The sequence below is a fragment of the Octopus bimaculoides genome, chromosome 10, assembly GCF_046866305.1.
Source record: "Octopus bimaculoides isolate indiv1 chromosome 10, ASM4686630v1, whole genome shotgun sequence".
Lineage (NCBI taxonomy): Eukaryota > Metazoa > Mollusca > Cephalopoda > Octopoda > Octopodidae > Octopus > Octopus bimaculoides.
In genome coordinates, this window is record NC_142937.1 from 198,339 (window position 1) to 217,486 (window position 19,148).

A 19,148-nucleotide genomic window follows, 5' to 3' on the forward strand; every position below is an offset into this window, starting at 1 on the left:
TGACGTATGCAAGCATGGAAGAGTGGACATATATTTTGTACAACTGTGTGTACACAGGAGTGTGTGTATATGTCAGGATATCCTATAATTAATGTTTTTTCTTGATAAATTTAAAAGTTTATGTAATCACCATATTACCACTACAACTGCATTGTCCTTGGTACATGAAGATGTGAGGATAACTCAGTATCTTCACATTATTTTTCTTATTATAGCAATTGATAAGTTAGAGTCTCTTACGCCTTTTCTTCCTCTAGTTTCAAATGCCTTACAAAGGTCGTAGGTGCTATTATTCCTCCTATGATGAAGCTGCCAAGAAAGATAAAACAAAGTGGTGCTAGTGTTATGAATGCCAAGTGTTCTCAGATGGTTCCCAGAAGTTTTGAAACCTAAAAGTGACATATCTTCTTCAGCAACCCTAGTATGTGCTGTCCAGTTCATATCAGCATGGAAAATGGACATAAAATGATAATACTGACAGTGATTATGATAACTACCATTTAACAGATGCTTTTTTTGTACTAAGTACCCTGTTGACTTTGGTAATAATCTATTAATGAAGAGAACTGTTGTGACTAATGAAGAATTAGACATTCATGTAATCTCTTATCATTAATCAACACTTCTAATAGCTTTGTATAAGTAATTAATTAATTAATTAGTTCTAACCATCTATGATTAAGCAAAACCTCTGCCCTGGCAATACCTGGTTGAATGTTTGCAGGAAGTCCACAGTTTCAGCCCCCTCAATCTGCTGCTGCTGCTGTGTGCTTCAGTCTGTTTGTGGTACTCTGCTGTATGCTTAGTGTTTAATCAGTGTGGGTGTGTTGTTGACTCATAGTCAAAGTATGTTTTATCTTCCATTTTGTTGCTTGCTCTTGAAGATTCAAGTGAGTCATGCCATTCAGTTGAGATAGTGAGGTGGAGTCTGTTCAATTCCTTGAGCTTCATAGGAGAATGTTTGGCAGCCCAGCATTATTTAATCCGAGTGTTCCTATTTTCTATGTATCTATCTTCTGTTATTTTAATTTGGTGAGAGGTGATAAGTATTTTTAGAATAATGCTCTATTATGATTATTGGCTGTGTTTAGGAATTCACTCTAGAACCGAGTTTGTTCACACTTTGTGGTACTGCAGATAGGTATTCTCTAGCGTAGCCTCAGGCTGACCAATTCTTTTTCAGTTAAAACTGGTAAAGGGGTTGGGATACATAGGTGTGGCTGATTGTATTTCTGGTTTCTCCTTGTCTTGATGTTTGCGCTCTCATTAAAAACATAGTCACCATTCCATACCAATGGTGTCATTGTCTAAAGTCTGTTACAAAAATATGTCCAGCCATTGAACTGTTTATTGTCCAAATGACTAGCTGAAATATTACTTTCCTTGGAAACAGGCAAGGGCTTGTAACATAAAGAGCATCTTGCTGTAGAAAAATCTACCTAAAATTGCGTCTGCCCCATGAAAGTGTGGTAAAATGGATAGTAAAACGATAATGATGATTGTTGTAAACATCCACTTGTGAATATTCAATATGTTCAGTGATAGGAAGTCTGGATTTGTGCCATTGGAGTTGTAGAGAAATTCATTTTTAAACAGGGTACAGGGACATGGAAATGTTTTAGTATAGGGATTGTTAAGCAAGGCATGTTTAGTATAGGGTGTTTGTTCTGGTTAGTGATTCATGGATAAAAAGCAGAAAGGCTTGTAGCCAATGTTCCATTGAAGCTGCACAATTGTACAACCACTGTGTTGGTGCTGTGCACATAAAATGTTGCCAATCATTTTAATTTACAAATGTGTACCTGATGAGCTGCCTTAAAAATTTGGCTGCTGCTCATTTGAATCTAAGTTATTTTTACTGATTGCATTGAAAGTTCAGCTTGGTGGTTATGAAGAATTAGAGAGAAAACCTAGCCTCGAGTAGTGATTTGAGTTGTTTTGCTTTTGAAATACAGCCAACTGTAAAACATGTTATTTTAAAACTATATTGTTAATGTTCTAAGCTGTTTATGAATCATAAATGTGGCTGACTTATAGTATCTCTAAGGATTGGAGCAACTCATCAAGATGACTTGGTTCTCTGTTTGCCAGATGTAGTTATTAAAACATTTTTTTTTACTTACTGGGTTTAGAATAAGGGGCAGCGCCTATGACCTTTACACAGACTCTTCTAGACTGATGTTATTAATGCTCTTCTTGAACATTAGTTAGTCAACATCTGGAGGGACTTCCAGAGGGATGATATTTTGGGAAGGTGAGATTTGGTATAAGGGTTAGTGTTAGGCTTGGTGGGGTTGTATGGACATAAGATACAGTGTTGAATAGAAGAGGCACAGTCATATATATATATATATATATATATATATATATATCTTTGGAAATGTGCTGTGCGTGAGAAGACCCGGCAAGCCAAGTAAGATCGTTGCCAGTGCCCCTGGACTGGTTCTTGTGCGGGTGGCGCATGAGATGCACCATTTTGAGCGTGGCCGTTGCCAGTACCGCCTGACTGGCTCCCGTAGGATTTTCGAGCGAGATCGTTGCCAGTGCCCCTGGACTGGCTTGTACGGGTGGCACATAAAAGACACCATTTCGAGCGTGGCCGTTTTCGTGCGGGTGACACGTAAAAGCACCCACTACACTCTCTGAGTGGTTGGCGTTAGGAAGGGCATCCAGCTGTAGAAACTCTGCCAAATTAGACTGGAGCCTGGTGTTGCCATCCGGTTTCACCAGTCCTCAGTCAAATCGTCCAACCCATGCTAGCATGGAAAGCGGACGTTAAACGATGATGATGATGATGATGATGATGATGATGATATATATATATATATATATATATATATATATATATATATACACACATATACATACATACATACACATGCATATATACATATATGTATGCATATTGGTTACACGCAACTGGCACCTGTGCCGGTAGCATGTAGAAGCATCCATTATACTCTTGGAAGGCTTGGCGTTAAGAAGGGCATCCACCCATAGAAAGCATGCCAAATCAGACTGGAGTCTGGTGCAACCCCTCCTCTGATAAAACCATCCAACCCATGCCAGCATGGACAATGGATGTTCAATGATGATGATGATATGTGTGTATGTGTATATATGTGTGTGTGTGTCTATCTATATATACATATGTGTATGTGTGTATAGATATGTGTATGTATGTATATGTGTATGTGTGTGTATATATATGTAAATATTTGTGTATATATGTGTGTAAATGTACCTGTGCCATGTAACAGTTCCTATCCATTTCCACGTAAAATGCACCCAGTATACACTATAAAGTGGTTGGCATTAGGAAGGGTGTCAACCCATAGAAACCATATCCAAAATGGACTTGGATCTGGGGCAGCTCTTCAGCTGGCCAGCTCCTGTCAAACCATCCAACCCATGCCAGCATGGAAAAAAGATGTTAAATGATGATATATATATATACATATCTATATATATGGCAGGTGACTTGATGCATCAGTGGTAGGTGAAAAGAGCCAATTGAAATCATGGTTCCAGAAAGCTTTCAAAAGAAAAGACTGTAATTACATGAAGCATTAATACAGAAAATAGCTTTTACTTAAGCAAAGAAGATAATTAGTTGGACTTTTTAATTCTTGCACCAAACTAAACTCCCTTTCTTAGCACTACTGTAATTGTTGTTTAGTTTTTGATTAGCCTATTATAGCTAAGTAAAAATACTTAACAGCCAAAGTATGTGTATGTGTGTGTGTGTGTGTGTGTGTGCACATGCATATGAAAAGTACTATTGTGTTTATCTTTACATTTATATGGTATGGTTTGTTTTGCAAATTTGAAATATTTTGTGTGAATTTTTGGAGAATGTTTAGAGATGGACATTCCTTCCGTTTTATTCAGCTGAAGTGGGAGTGGTGTGGCTCAATTTTCAATTGAACCAACTGAGTGAGAGGAGAGGAGTAATACTGTTTGAGTGAAGCTGTGTTCGAAATAATAATGTGACAGTGCAGCACTTTAGTGGCACCTCTGCACATGGGAATTTTGCTTTAGCCATAATTTTTAAATAAAGTATTCAGAGAAATTTACTAAAATAATTAATTTCTCCATCATTAAGCAGGTATATTCACACAACTCAAAATGTCCTGATAGCACAGGACGGGCCTGAGCTCAGAAAATATATAGGGTTCTATCTAATGAAAGACAGAACAGTGGGAAGTAGAACTTAACTGGTGTTCACAGTAGACATTTTTACTTTGTTTTACTTTATTTAACCCTTTAGCCATACCCGACCCAAATATTCTGTTTTATTTTCAAACCAGCCAGATTTGGCCTCTCACACCTACCTTATAATGTCATTCTAAAAGTGAATAAGAACGTTGAAGTCTTACAGCTACAAGATGATGCACGGTTAATTCTAAACAGTGAATGTATAAGCACTATATTTGACAGAATAATCTGCGTACTAAAGGGTTAAGCGAGTTTGTTGATTTGGGGACGATGGTTTTTATTTCATTACAGAGGTTTCATTCACTCATCATGATAGAGGCTACAGAGACACCCATTGCAGTGTGTGTACTTGCTGAAGTGCAATATACACAAAATGATATTGAAGTTAGTAATATTGGTTTCAAATTTTGGCACAAGGCCAACACGTTTGTGGGAAGGGGTAAGTTGATTATGTTGACCCAATGCTTGACTGGTACTTATTTTATCGACCCTGAAAAGATGAAAGGCAAAGTCGACTTTGGTGGAATTCAAACTCAGAATGCAAGGACGGATGAAATACTGCTAAGCATTTTACCTGGCATGCTAACGATTGTGCCAACTAGCCATCTTATTGAAGTTAGTAATATTGATAATTCTATGCTGTTTCTTTTGTCAGTTTGTCAAAAGGTGGATTTATAGTTTAATTACTAGCTGTTGAAGCTGTTCTCATACAGTCCAATATATGGTGTAGGAGTGTGTATGTGCGTGTGTGAATATATATATATGTTTATATGTAGATAATGATGTTATTTAAAGCTTGTTTAAAAATGACATATATACTGAGAATAGAATCAAATTTATCATCAAAGGAATACTCTGCTCTCACCTTGTCAAAGCTTCTGGCCTTGAACCATTGGGAATCATTATTATTAAATACTCCACTGTACTCTGATATATTTTATTAATGATTTTTGTATTACCTTACTAGGAAACAGCATCATCATAATATTTATGTTTGCTTTTCTATGCTTGCATGAGTTTGAGTGCTCTTTCCAACACAGTAACTTACTGTTTGTTACTGTCTTTTGTAATTTTTTTTCTGAGGTTCAACAGTCTGAGATTAGCTTTTACAACTGCTGCCAGTATCTTCCTTAGTCTTCCTTTTCAAATATGTTATCCTGGTACATCTTAACCCATCTATCATTCATAATCTGCATCACATGTCTGTCCCAATACATTCTTCATTCTTGTATACTACAATTGATTTCTCTTATACCTGGTTTATCTTTCGGTTCGTCTGTACCACACCAACATTACACATTTTGCTGATTAATAAGCATAACCATGATATACATAATTGCCCTCCACACAAAAAACTAGATGATCATTAATGCCAATGTCATTTAGCACACACACATGACACCCTTGTAACAAACTAGGATTAGTTCCTGGTTGAAATAAATGAGGTATTCACAGTCAAACCATATCCAATCTGGTGATAATCACCATCACATGATTCTTGATTATAAAACGAAAACAACAAAGGCAACTAAATCCTAGTTCATCCACTAGACCGTGAAAAAGTCTAAGACCATCAATGAACCTTGCATGCTTATTATTCCTAGTAAAATATCAAGGACTAATAAAGAAATGGGAAAAATTTATAATATATAAGGTTTCCTGTGTGCACAAATCTCTCTTTTTCACAGTATTTTACTTTACAATTGGACGAAAAACATTCAACAATATATGCGAAATTCATTTATTCAAAGCTGAGGTTTTCCTTTTGCATTGTTCAAAATATGAGAAATGGAAATGAAACTCAGTAGTTTGTGTCCTTTATGTTAGCCTTCATTTTTACCAAAACCTTGTGATATTTGGTGGTGGAAAGTGTGTGGGAGCCTCTGTTATATATATATATATATATATATATATATATATACATATATATCAAACACACACATATATATATATGTATACATTATATAATTTGGTATAAGAAGAGACAAAAATTTAGATAATCATTCTATACTTATGATTTACATCAACATAATAAATACATATAACAAATTTACATCAAGACAAGGAACATATTAATATATTATTTAGGATAGAAATAAGTTAGAGGAGGTAAAAATGTATGTGTAAAGGATAAATAAATAAAGGTTGATATATTAATTAAAAATCATTTTAACTTTAAGGTTAAAAAAACGAGTTAAGTATTAAAAGTTGTAAGATGCATCGGCAGTAGTGAGAAATCCTAATTATGGATTTAAAAGTTTAGAGGAGTTCCAAAGAAATGTTTATAGAGGGTTATATAAATTGCATAACCCTCTATATACATTTCTTCAGAACTCCTCTAGACTTTTAAATCCATAATTAAGATTTCTCACTACTGCTGATGCATCTTACAACTTTTAATACTTAATTTGTTTTTTAATCCTTAAATTTATAATGATTTTTAATTGATATATCACGCTTTATTTATTTATCCTTTACACGTACATTTTTACCTCCTATAACTTATTTCTATCCTAAATAATATATTGATATGTTCCTTGTCTTGATGTAAATTTGTTATATGTATTTATTATGTTGATGTAAATCATAGATAATATACACACACACACACACACACACACACACACACACACACACACACACATGCACATATGTATGTATGTCTATCTGTCTATCCGCCATGATAGATCGCTCGCCACTAAACCTTTTTTATTTTTTCTCCCTGTTTCTTTCTGTGTTCCTTTCTGTTGAAGAGCGTAGGCTCGAAACGTAAAAGACTTTCTCACTTTCTGAGTGTTAAACTAATGCTTCTGTTTGTTGTTTACACACCCATCTTTGTCTTTTGCTTTTTTGTAAATTCTCACCATCTATCTATCTATCTATCTATCTATCTATCTATCTATCTATCTATCTATCTATCTATCTATCTATCTATATATATATATATATATATATATATATATACATACACAATGCACACACACACACACACACACATATGTATTTGTGTAAATATGTGTACAGGTGTATCAACCTATAAAAGTCTAATGCTCTACTGACTTGAGGCTGTGCGGGCATGGATGTGTGGTGAGAAGTTTGCTTTCCAATTACATGGTTGGGTAAGTGTGTCTTTTATTATAGCCTTGGGCTGACCAAAGTCTTCTCCTTGTCTTGACCTTGCATGTAGTTGCAAATGATTGTTACTATCATATGAGCTGTCATTCATTTCCAGTATATTATGAGAACATGTGTGGCCATGGGGGAATTACTACCTTGCTTGGTAACATGAAGGGCATTAGGTCGTGGAAAATCTGACTTGTGCAATCATGGGAAAATGGATGTTGAAATGAAATGTTATTCACACACACATACACACATTTAGATGACCGAACTGCTTGTATTTAGTTCTGAGTTATATCACTTTGCACAAGGATTGACTCTGTCTAACTTTAGTCTATAAGAAGATGGGCAAAACAAGTACCATTGAAAGACTAGGTCAATATACTGCTGAAACCCCTTACAAACTATGTTCTGGCACGACTGCAGTCGGAAGATTGACACAAGTAAAAAACCATGTAAATGTAAATAGGCATTTAGCTGGTATACTTAAACTGGCAGAATGCACCCCTGCAAACGTCCAGGTCAGGTTTCCGGCCTGAGACCAGCTTACTCTCATCATCTTCATGTTCTTGCAAAAGGTCACAAGTGTTGTACTGGCTTTTTTGATAGGTTATTCCCAGGTGTTACTTTGTGAATTGAAAAAAGAAGGTAGTACACAGTCCATGGTGTAGTTATTTAACCTCTTTGCATTCAAACCGGCCATATCTGGCCAACGTATTCTTCCTGTTTTATATTCAGACCATTAAGATCTTTCCCACAATGTTATCCTAAAAATGAACAATCATCGAAATCTTGAGGTTATGAGATGATACATGATTAGTTTAAAACAATGTGAATAAATAGACATTAGATTTGAGAAAGTAATCTGAATGCTGAAGGGTTAACGTGAGGATCTTGTTATTACTGGAGTTTCAATCTCTCTGAGCTTTGAGGCAACCAAAATCACAGCTTGAAACTCCTGTCTCACTCTCTGCCACCATTTCTTCCACTCTGTTTTTGTCTTCAGTCTGTCTTAGTAATCAGAATAATGGCGTTCAACAACCAGTGCCTAAAGAAGCAATTAATAGTTTCAATGCAAATTGTCAATTTATGTTTCTATTTCATGAGCTAGGCACATTTTGTCATGCTACTGTCATTAGAATGGTTTTTTCATGTTAAACTAAAACATCTTTTCTAACATGCATCAGTTTTTATTGAGTGTTTTTGTCTTACTAGATGAGCTGCTTTTGCTGTAGTATGCAGCATTCACGTTTCCTCTGTTTCAGTTCAGTTCTTTGAATCCTTCTAAACTTTATTGAAGAACAAGATTATTTCTTTCTATATACTCACCCTAATCTTTATCCTGGTTGCTCCATTCTGAAGTCACTTATATAATTTTGCTCGGCATAATTTTGACACCTTGAGAAAATTTAGAAAATTGATTTTTCATGGTTAAATGAACATCTATTGGTGTAGCAGGGCATAGATGAAAACTAGCAGGTTAAGTTATAATGTCTTGTGGTGCTTTAACCATAGACGTTAGTTGGATTATATCAAGCAGTCAGGCTAAACATTTCCAGATTTTTCGTAGGATGTTTTGGTAGTCAACTTCATTGAAATAACTGGTATTTTTTTACTGAATTAAAAGTTATAACCCATTTGGTAGCATATTTCTGTTAAAATACACTGCCTTTGTTTCAAATAATTTGGAAAATAATGAAGAATTTAGCAAAATAACTGTCATATTAAGCTGCTATTTGGAAGTAAGTTAACTTGAAATTTTTATGGAAGGCTTTAATTAGATTACTTCTAAAGAGGAAGCTTGAACTAAAAATAGGACTAAAGGTATAGGGAAAAAAAATTACATTCAGGTTACACTGTGGTACACCTAGTATCGTCTCATGGCACACCGGTTGTGGAGCACTGGTGTAGATTTACAAGACATTTCGCACTTTAATTAGTAGCTATATAGTTGTATCTTTTTCTTTTATTTCTTTTACTTGTTAGTTTTTGGAACCACCTTGAAGAGTTTTAGTTGAACAAATCAACCCCAACACTTATCTGTTTAAAGTCCTATTCTATCAAACTCTTTCACTAAATTGCTAAGTTATAAGGATGTAAACAAACTAACACCAGTTGTCAAGTAGTGGTGGAGACATTCACACACACACACAACTGGTTTCTTTCAGTTCACCAAATCTGCTCACAAGGTCTTGGTTGGCTGGGGGCTCTAGTGTAGACACTTGCCCAGGGTGCCACTCAGTAGGAATGAACCCCAAACCATGTAGTTAGGAAGCAAACTTCTTACAATATAGCCATACCTGTGCCTATCAGAATAATTTTCTACATTGTCTTAAGTTTTGTGGACGAAATTTTATGATGTAGGATTGTGTAGATTGTTACTGAAAGAATTGTAATCCACAAGTTTAGATAACTTCCTCATTGAAACATAAACAACCCCAAAATTACTACTGGAGTGGCTTCAATATATATATATGTAATCATCATCATCGTTTAATGTCTGCCTTCCATGCTAGCATGGGTGGGATGGTTTCACAAGAGCTGGTCAGGTAGAAGCCTGCACTAGACTTCTGTGACTGTTTCTGCTTCACTGATTGATCAAGTGGTTGGCACACCCACACAGAATTTGGACCTAGTAAGGAAATTGATGTTGAAGTGTTTGAGCAACATACATAAGACTTTAACATCTCTTTGAGAATACTGTAGCATATGTAGGTCTGTTTCCCAATGTAAAAAAAACTTACATTTATGACCATCAACAAAGATGAAAACTACCTAATCTGTTCCACTGATGGCAGTAACTTCAGATGCTTTGGGTCCTACGTTGCTGACATTAAGAAAGACTTCTTGACAGGCAGAGATTTCTGGCATAGTATGGTGAAAGACCTCTTCATTTCAGTCATTCGAAGAGGTGTTAGATGGGATGGATATTTAGATATGAATGTATTTATGATTGTTTGGGCTGTCTGAGGCATATGATTGTACGTTGAGGTGAAGTTAAAAGATTATTAGTAAATTCAATGAGTTCAAGCTGGTTTCTTCAAAGATAAACGAGTTGGTAGTCCTGTCAATATACCTTATTTCTTTAGAGCATTAAACCTTCCTTTTTCTTTGAGTTACAAATTTGTCTTTTGTAAATATTGTTTTTTTTTTTATGGACAAAGTCTGCCCAGTCTAGTTTTTTCCTTTGTAACTCTTTTCTTCGACTTGTTTCAGACTGTGGCCATGCTGGGGCAGTGCCTTAAAGATTTTTAGTTGAATGAATTGCCCCCTTATTTTTTTTTAAGTCTGGTACTTATTCTATCGGTCTCTTTTGTTGAACTGCTAAGTTACAGGGGACATAAATAAATCTTGTGGTTTATCAATTTTAATGTTGTAAAGTCACTGTGTATATAAACAAGAGTTTAAAGATTGCTATATTTATAGATCATGTCTTTATAGAGCATATGGCTTACCTCAGTCAGTGTCATGTTTAACCCTTTTGATACCAAATCACCCAAGACTATCTTGATTTAATGTTACAGGCTCTGGGTTTTAAAGTGATCTAAATTAAAACTTGCTATTAAAATTTTCATGTCATATTATGTTCCAAAGATCTGCTTAATAATTAGTTATTATACTATATTCCTTATTATTTTAAAAATTAATTGAAAGAAAAACTGTATTTTAACAGAAATTTGGCAACAGAAGGGTTAATACTTGTCGTTCAACTTTGAAAACATTGGACTCAGCTGTTTTCCAAATTAATTTCTCCTCAGTTTGCAGAACCATTCCTTCTATGCTAGAATCGATAAATAGATGTAATAAAGAATACAAGTTGGCACTAAAGGAATGGAAAACATAGAAATATTAGCTGCTATCTGTTAAGCATTGGAGCAATCTAAATAAAGAATATTAATGCCACTGGTCACTTGTTTTTCAGTAACCTTTTTTTCTTGGCTTGTCCATGTTTGTAGCTCAAACTATTAGGGCCAGTAAATGCTTTTGAAAGCAATGTTTAGAGTACATCAGTATTTTCAACAAGGCTCAAGTATACCCCATGATGCTGTATTACTCATAGATCTGAAAAAGCCATTCTAACATTCTAGACCAGAGTCACAAGAAATATATTGCCTTCATACTTTTTTATAATCCCTTTCTCATATTAAAGGAGTTTCCTATTGGAGGAATCTTTAGCTTGAAATGGTTATAAGAGTAGCCAATTGTAAGGATAATGAATTATTTTGACAATATCTAATTAAATGTCCAGAATCACACATTTTTCCACTCATACAAAAATGAATTGTTATAAAAAAGTTGACAATCTTTTTTTTCCTTCTAGTTTTGATAAAAATTGATGGACAGAGAATCTACATCTTGTTATTTCTTGCTCACTTATGAAGAGAAGAAAAGTTGAAGGTATGTATCCAAATGTTTTCTTACTTCTGGTCGTTGAGTTTCCCTGCCACCAGTTCTCTACAAATGTAGCTAATATCCCCAGTTGTTTGACTGGAAATTCTCATTCTGACCATTTTGTCTTTCATCTGGAGTATTCTGTCATAAGAAATTGGGCATAAATCCGGTAGCTACATGAAATTTCTTTCTGAATAGTGAGTGCAGTGTAGCATTGTAAGGAAGTAGTGTAAAGAGAAGAGTAAGAGGAGGCAGTTCTGAAATGAAAAATGTCAAAGGTTTTAAAGACTGCCTCATGTTCTCGTGTTAAATGTAGTTGTAGAAAAGCCTCTTCATTTTTGATACCCTCCCTAAAGAATTTAGGATTGTAGACAACTGTGAAAAAGTTTCCATAGAAGAATCAATAGCAAATGAGGCCTGAAGATCAATTATAGGTTATAATTCTAAATTGGTGAAATTCTACATCTTGATCTCTTAATTAGACACAAAACCAAATTTTTATCAGGGAAAGAGACCTGATATATTTTATCAACTTTGAAGGAATGAAAGTAAAGTCAATTCTAAATGGATTTTAAAATCAGAATGGTGATGTAATAAATTAAATACTGTACAGTTTATTCCACTAAAACTTTTCTACTGACTTGTCACTGTAGCAGTGTTCTTTATGGAATGGCAGAATAATTAAAGCTTTGGGCAAAATGCCTAATGGTTATTTTGCTACTGCCTTATAACATTTTTAATTGAAATGCTGCTGAATTTGACATAATCTTTTATTCTGGGTCCCATAAAATAAGTACCAGGATTAATCTAATTAATGGTATCCATTTCCCAAATTCATGACTATCATAGAAATGAATATTAACCATTTATTATTGAAGATATTGATTTATGCAGGTGAGGGGACATGTTGGCATGGACATGTAAAAAGAATTTGCAAAACATCACCATCATTCAGTTGTGCTACTTGCACAGGTTCTCATGACTGTCACCACCCAATTCTATTATCCATACTTGAATTGGGAGCTTGAGTCATAGAGAACCTTTCATTAGCTGATTACACAAACATGGATGCTGCCTCCAAGGATACATTGCACTTACTCTCTTGATAGAGCTTAGGTGATCCTGACTGTTGATTTTATTGGATTCTTCCACTCTTGATCAATGTAAGAAGCACTGTTGGCTCAGTTGGGCTCTTCCACTGCCTCTTCACAATCTGCCCTGTTGCTGTTCCATGACTTTGCTGTATCCTTGGCAAAGTGGCTGAATGGGTGCTCTACTTTGCCAAAGGGCAGCCCATAACTGTGCAGGGGACGGTCATCGCTCTTCCAAAATACCTGCTTACCCATCATAAGATATACTGGCTAAAAGTTGATGTGTGCTGGTAGGTGGTGGTGGTGGTAATGATAACTGAGGTTAAATGCACAGACTTAGATCATAGAATGTTGAGTCTTAAAGATGACGTAGGAACAAGATGGAGATAGAGATAAAAGATGTATAAGATTCATCTGTTTAATTTAGATGTTAAAATGGTGTGAGGATGCCACTACTAATAATGGATTAGAGGAAGGTGAAAGTGTGTGGAGTCTTGTCATTAAAACCTTTCTATGTTGAAAGCCTTAAACTTCTCTTTTTTTTTTTTTTTTTTTTTTGGTGTATTTGTCATCTCTCTATGAGATGTGTCTTCACAATACCTACCACTTTTCAATTTTCGCTACACTGATGCTTATCTCTGTTCTCTTTCTAACACAACGGTCTCTACTCTTCTTGAAATGCTGACTAGATACTCATATCTTCTAAATTCAGTTAATAAACCCTGCTCTTATCTTCCTATGCCTATAGACACAAGCACAACTGTAAAGAAGTTTGCTTTGTGACCACACAGTGTTAGGTTCTGTCTGATTGTGTGGCACCTCGGCAAGTGTTTTCTACAATTGCTTAAGACCTTGTGAGTTGAATTCATTGATGGAACTGTTTGGAAGCCCATTGTATATGTACATATGTGTGTCTGTGTAAATGCTTACATTTTTCTGATCAGTGGATAGTGTTGTTAGTTAACATTTCCTGGTCAACAAATTTTCTGGTAGCTCTGAGCTTTTTAAGATAAGGAAAGAAAATTCCCTTGAAAAACTTACAGGTTAGCAACAAGGACATCTGGTTATACAACAATGCCTCAATAATATGTATTCTTCTAATGTAGACTATCTATATATATATATATATAAGCATAGTCAGGCGGTATAAGGGGTAAAGATAAACTTATTTATCCATCTGGCTTCTATATGGTTACACCCGTTTTGTAATCTTCATATAATACTAATTTCAGTATGCAAAAAATTATAAATGTTTGCATCAATATGGATGCTCAGCATTATACAATTAAGTTTTGTCTTCATAAATTAATACAACTAAAGAAAGCTAACTCATCGGATTGTATTGTATAATGCTGAATATACATATCAATGCAAACATGTCCATTTAATTTTTTTCATACTGAAATTAATACACGAAGGTTATGAAACAGCTACAATCATATAGATAGATAGATCTAGCTTTACATCTCACACTTCCTGACTATATATATATATATATATATATTCCTCAGTGAATAACTTATTGCTCAGATTTTCTGTATTTTCAGTTACATGGACACATTGTGTGACACTACATTGTTATGTGGACTGATAGCCTAGTCCAAATGAGGAGCTTGCTGTGATAGCTGCATGATTCTCTGAATTCACACTATCATCATCATCACTTAACATCCATTGTCCACGCTGGCAGAGGCTGGACTACTTTTTATACATAGGTGCAGGTGTGACTGTGTGGTAAGAAGCTTGCTTCCCAATCACATGGTTCTGGGCTCAGTCCCATTGCGTGGTACCTTGAGTAAGTGTCTTCTACAATAGCCTTGGACCAACCAAAGCCTTGTAAGTGGATTTGGTAGATGGAAACTGAAAGAAGCCCGTTTATATATGTATGCATGTTTGTCCCTGCTGCCACCACTTGACAACTGAATCTGGTGTGTTTATGTCCCTGTAACTTAGCGGTTCAGTGAAAGAGACCGATAGAATAAGTACTAGGCTTACAAGCAATAAGTCCTGGGGTTGATTTGTTCGACTAAAACTCTTTAAGGCAGTGCTCCAGCATGGCCGCAGCTAAAAGACTCAAACAAGTAAATGAATGTGTGTGTGTGTGTGTGTGTGTGTGTGTGTGTGTGTGTGGAAAATTGTCATTTCTATTTGTCTGCGTGTGATTAAGTAAAAATAAAAACCCACAAAAAATGTTGTCATGCTTATATTCCTGGTAAACAATATGACATGGATCTATGAAGTAATAGAATAAAATTTATATTACTTATAAAGTTTATGACAAGAAGAACGTCCAGTTGTAAAATCAATTCCTCCAACATTCCAACATATACCATCCATGGAAAATGGACATAGAACAAACAGGTGGACAGGAACATCCCCTGCAGAACATTTCTTTCAAGCTACTTTCATCTTTGACCTTGCAAGAATTTTGACTTCATTCATCTCACCTAGTTTCTGAAGACCTCTAGTTTTGCAGACTAACTAAAACAGAGTAGCTAGAACAACTACTAATTGACAGTTTATGATTTGGTTGGAAAGCAAGTTTGTGAATCATGCAGTCATGCCTGCATATTGGTTGTGTGTGTGTGTGTGTGTGTACGCATGAGTGTGTATATATCATCATCATTTAACGTCCGTTGTCCATGCTGGCATGGGTTGGACAAATTGATGGGATCCAGTGAGTCACAGGGCTGCACCGGGCTCCATGTCAGCCTTGACATGGTTTCTATGGCTGGATGTTCTTTCTTATATCAAGCCACTTCAAAATGTGTACTAGGTGCCTTTTTTTTGTGCTACTGGCTCTAGTGGCTGGTGGCACATAAAAAAAAGTGTGTATGAAACTGATATATTCACATTATGATTGCTTCATTCTGCACTTTCAAAGACCAGTGAATTATTAAAAAAAAATTCCTCATTTAATAGTCATGCAAAAGTTGGTGTCAGGGTTAGGGTTAGGTATCTCGCCATAAAATGCTGTCTGAAATATTTGCTATCCAATCTTTGCTAGTGTGACAGACACATTTACTAAATGAATGCCTGTTTTTCCCACGCGAAATGAATGAAAGAATTTAAATGTTTTCTCTCTGTCTGAAACTACTTTCTTAATTTGTGTTTCATCTAAATACTTCAGGTGTCAACCATGGATCCTTTCAAGATTTTAAAAGGTATGGCTCCTCTGTTGTGCCAGAATGGTGGTATAAAAGGAGAGGAGGAGGCTGTAACCATAGCTAGGTAAGTGATTGTTAAATTTATATTTAAGGACATGTGTGCTTGAATGTTTGAGATAGTTGACATGTATTATTTGTGATATTGGTAAATTTTTACCACTACACTGTCTCACGAGATGGGTGTTATCTCTGATGGTGGACTTTTGGGATGGCTATCACTACCTCGTGTGGAATGAACAGAGTAAAGAATTTAGTGGTTGTTTTCTTCTGTGAAAGAACTTTTTGTCCAAAAAATTTGATGTTTTAACATTTTTGCCCTTTAATTCTGTGCCCTTTTCTTGTAAATGTTTACTGTTACCTCTGCACCTGTCTTATGAGACAGGTGTAATAGAACAAGAAATTAACATAATGGCTTCTTATTGTGGTGTTAGAATATGTTTTTACCATACAAGGTAATAATTACAAATAAAGGAATACATTGAAAGGTATTAGCTGTCATTAGTGCCAGTAATTTGATATAAAGCAAATTCAAAATGGTGAAGAAATTGTGCAAGTATATAATTAATTGGTATGTACACACAGCAAAACATATATTGGAAAACTAAAAAGAAATTTGAAGTAGTTAAACTGCAGTTTTTTAAGCTGTTTACTCTGGAACTTTGAACAGATGTAAGTACATTGTATACTTTGTACTCACACAATCTCCTTTATTTTTCTGTGAACAGGGTAACAAATTCTATTTACCTGTTTTTAAAGGCTTAAAAAGAAACTGTAGTTTAACTACCTCAAATTTAGATGTTATTATAAATATACTTTACATACATACACCATTCTATTTTATGATGTCAGAAAAAACAGGATGAAGGGTTTCTTCAGTTTCAGCCATTCCTCTTGAGTAACAGTGGATAGTTACTGTCGTTCTGCTTAATTAGTGCTTTGAAAAGATAGGTTTATGGTCTGAAGTGAGCACCTGTAGTGTATCTTATAGCCTAGTCCTAGTACTGACTGTTCTAGACTTGAAATGTCTGAGTTTGTTTAACTTTAGCCTTACTGGCAGTTTTAAGATTCTGCTTTATAGTCGGACAAGTTGTGTCAGGGCTAAGATCGTCTGGGTTATGTATTTACTAAGGCTTGTTCATATATCCAACTGTTTGTATCGAGTTATACTTAAGCAATTGTTGGTAGAATTCTTTTAAATGATTTTTTTTTTACCTTGCTGTTTCTTACAGTTTATTGATGTTTAAAACAAACGAAGATAAAATTTTGTAGTTTGATAATTTAATTTCTTTCACAAGTGCAAGCTTTTGAATATTAGGAATATTTAAAGCTGGATTTCGGTTTCTTCGTATCAGTAACGTCTAATTTTTCTGCCAGGTGTATTTGAGTAAGTAGTAGAAGGTCTTGTGTTACATAATGTCAAAAGGAAAATTTCAATATTTGACCTGGATGTTATTCTGCTGCTGCAATCTTTTACAATAATTTTTTTTGATACTGGCTTCAGTACCTAAATGACTGAGATTATTTCTTAATACAATTATAATTTTTCAGACAACTAATTAACATTATCCCAAAATGAAAATGTGTTTTAATATACATTCACTCTATTTTGATTAGTTAAGTTGCTAATTGTTATAATTGTTATCTTGTTCCTGGATATTTACATTGTAACAGACTGGGTTTGAACTAAAAACCTTTATTTCTCAACTGAAAATAGTAAAGCTGATGCCTACTAGATAACTGATACACATGGATGTGTTGCTTGGCTGCAGACACACATAAAGATAAATTACTAGGACACTGACACATGTAGATGTGTCACGAGATCATAGATACATATTGATAAGCTTTTTCTTTTTTCTTGTTCTTTTCTTGTCTTGTAAGTTACTTAAAGACCACACTAGTGCTGGTAGCATGAAAAAAAAAAAAAGGTACTAAGTACACTGCAAAGTGGTTGGCATTAAGAATGGCATCCAGTCATAGAAACCATGCCAAAGCTGACATTGGGGCCTCAATGCAGGCCTGTGACTCACTGGACCCTGTCAAGCATTCAAACTCACTGATACACTCAGCTGTGTGTTACTTGGCTGCTGACCCATGTAGATGTCTCAGGGGCCTTTCCTATAAAAGTGTTACTAACTTTAGTTCAGAAACAACTACATAAAAGGTGAGAGATAGGTAGAGGGAGAGTGGGAGAAATGATGGATTAAAGTGTAAGAAAAGGAGGGCGAGAGGGAAGGCTATGAAAAATGAGTGAATGGGAAAGTGAGAAAGAGTGAGGTAAAGACAAGATGTATGAAATAAAAAGTAAAAATATGGCAAAAGGCGTTCAAGCATGGATAACAGGAAAAAAAAAGTTGTGAGTGATGGCCAGATTATAGACATCTAAAGAAGAAATAAAAGTATTTGTGCAGACATGACTGTTCTCAAGAAGCTTGTCTTGCAACTATGTGGTTTTGGGTTCAGTCTTATTGTGTGGCACATTTGACAAGTGTCTTCTACTATAACCCTGGATGGATGAATTCGGAAACTGTGTGGAAGCCTGTTGTATACAAATGTGTGTGAGTTCCCTCCCCACCACTTGAGAATTGGTGTTCGTCTGTTTACATCCCCGTCATTTAGCGTTTTGGCTAAAGACACTGATAGAATAAGTATCAGACTTGAAAGACAAGTTCCGGAGTCAGTTTGTTTGCTATGGCCTTCAAAGTGGTGCCCCAGCATGGCCAGAGTCCAATAATTGAAACAAGATGAAAAGTAAAAAAAAAAAACACACCAACCTCCCAACAAAAATATATAAAAAAAACAAAACAAAAGCGAGCGATATCAAGGAAGATAACTGTGTCGTTTCCAGAACTATTTCCCCTTGAAATTTTTCTGTTACTATTTTATTTTCTGTCCAGTCTGTCACTTTTCTCTTTGTCTTCTGATGCATTGTCTGTTTTCAGAATGTTGGCAACTGGAATCACCGTCTTCATTTTATAATTGATGATGTATCTGTTTTCTATATTTGTCATCTGCATTTTCGTTTAGCATACCTTATCAGAGTTGTGATAAAATACTAAAAATGTTGAACAAGATTCGTCAGATACTCTTATGTCACCCTTACTCTTAACATAACATGATCTCATTTTCCATCTTGTATAAATCTAAAGCGTATTTCTGT

At 35.2% G+C, this 19,148-nt stretch overlaps 1 protein-coding gene across 7 annotated transcripts in view; it reads left to right on the top strand.

Moving 5' to 3' along the window:
• The window catches only part of LOC106872693 (serine/threonine-protein phosphatase 1 regulatory subunit 10), a 156,092-nt gene that overhangs the window by 13,374 nt on the left and 123,570 nt on the right, over positions 1-19,148 (top strand). For all 7 annotated transcript variants that reach the window (XM_014919769.3, XM_014919770.3, XM_052971009.2 and 4 more), the window contains 2 exons: positions 11,660-11,736; positions 15,952-16,052. In XM_014919769.3, coding sequence (XP_014775255.1) covers positions 15,961-16,052 — 92 coding nt within the window. In that variant the 5' untranslated portion in view covers positions 11,660-11,736; positions 15,952-15,960. The remainder of the gene's footprint in view (positions 1-11,659; positions 11,737-15,951; positions 16,053-19,148) is intronic.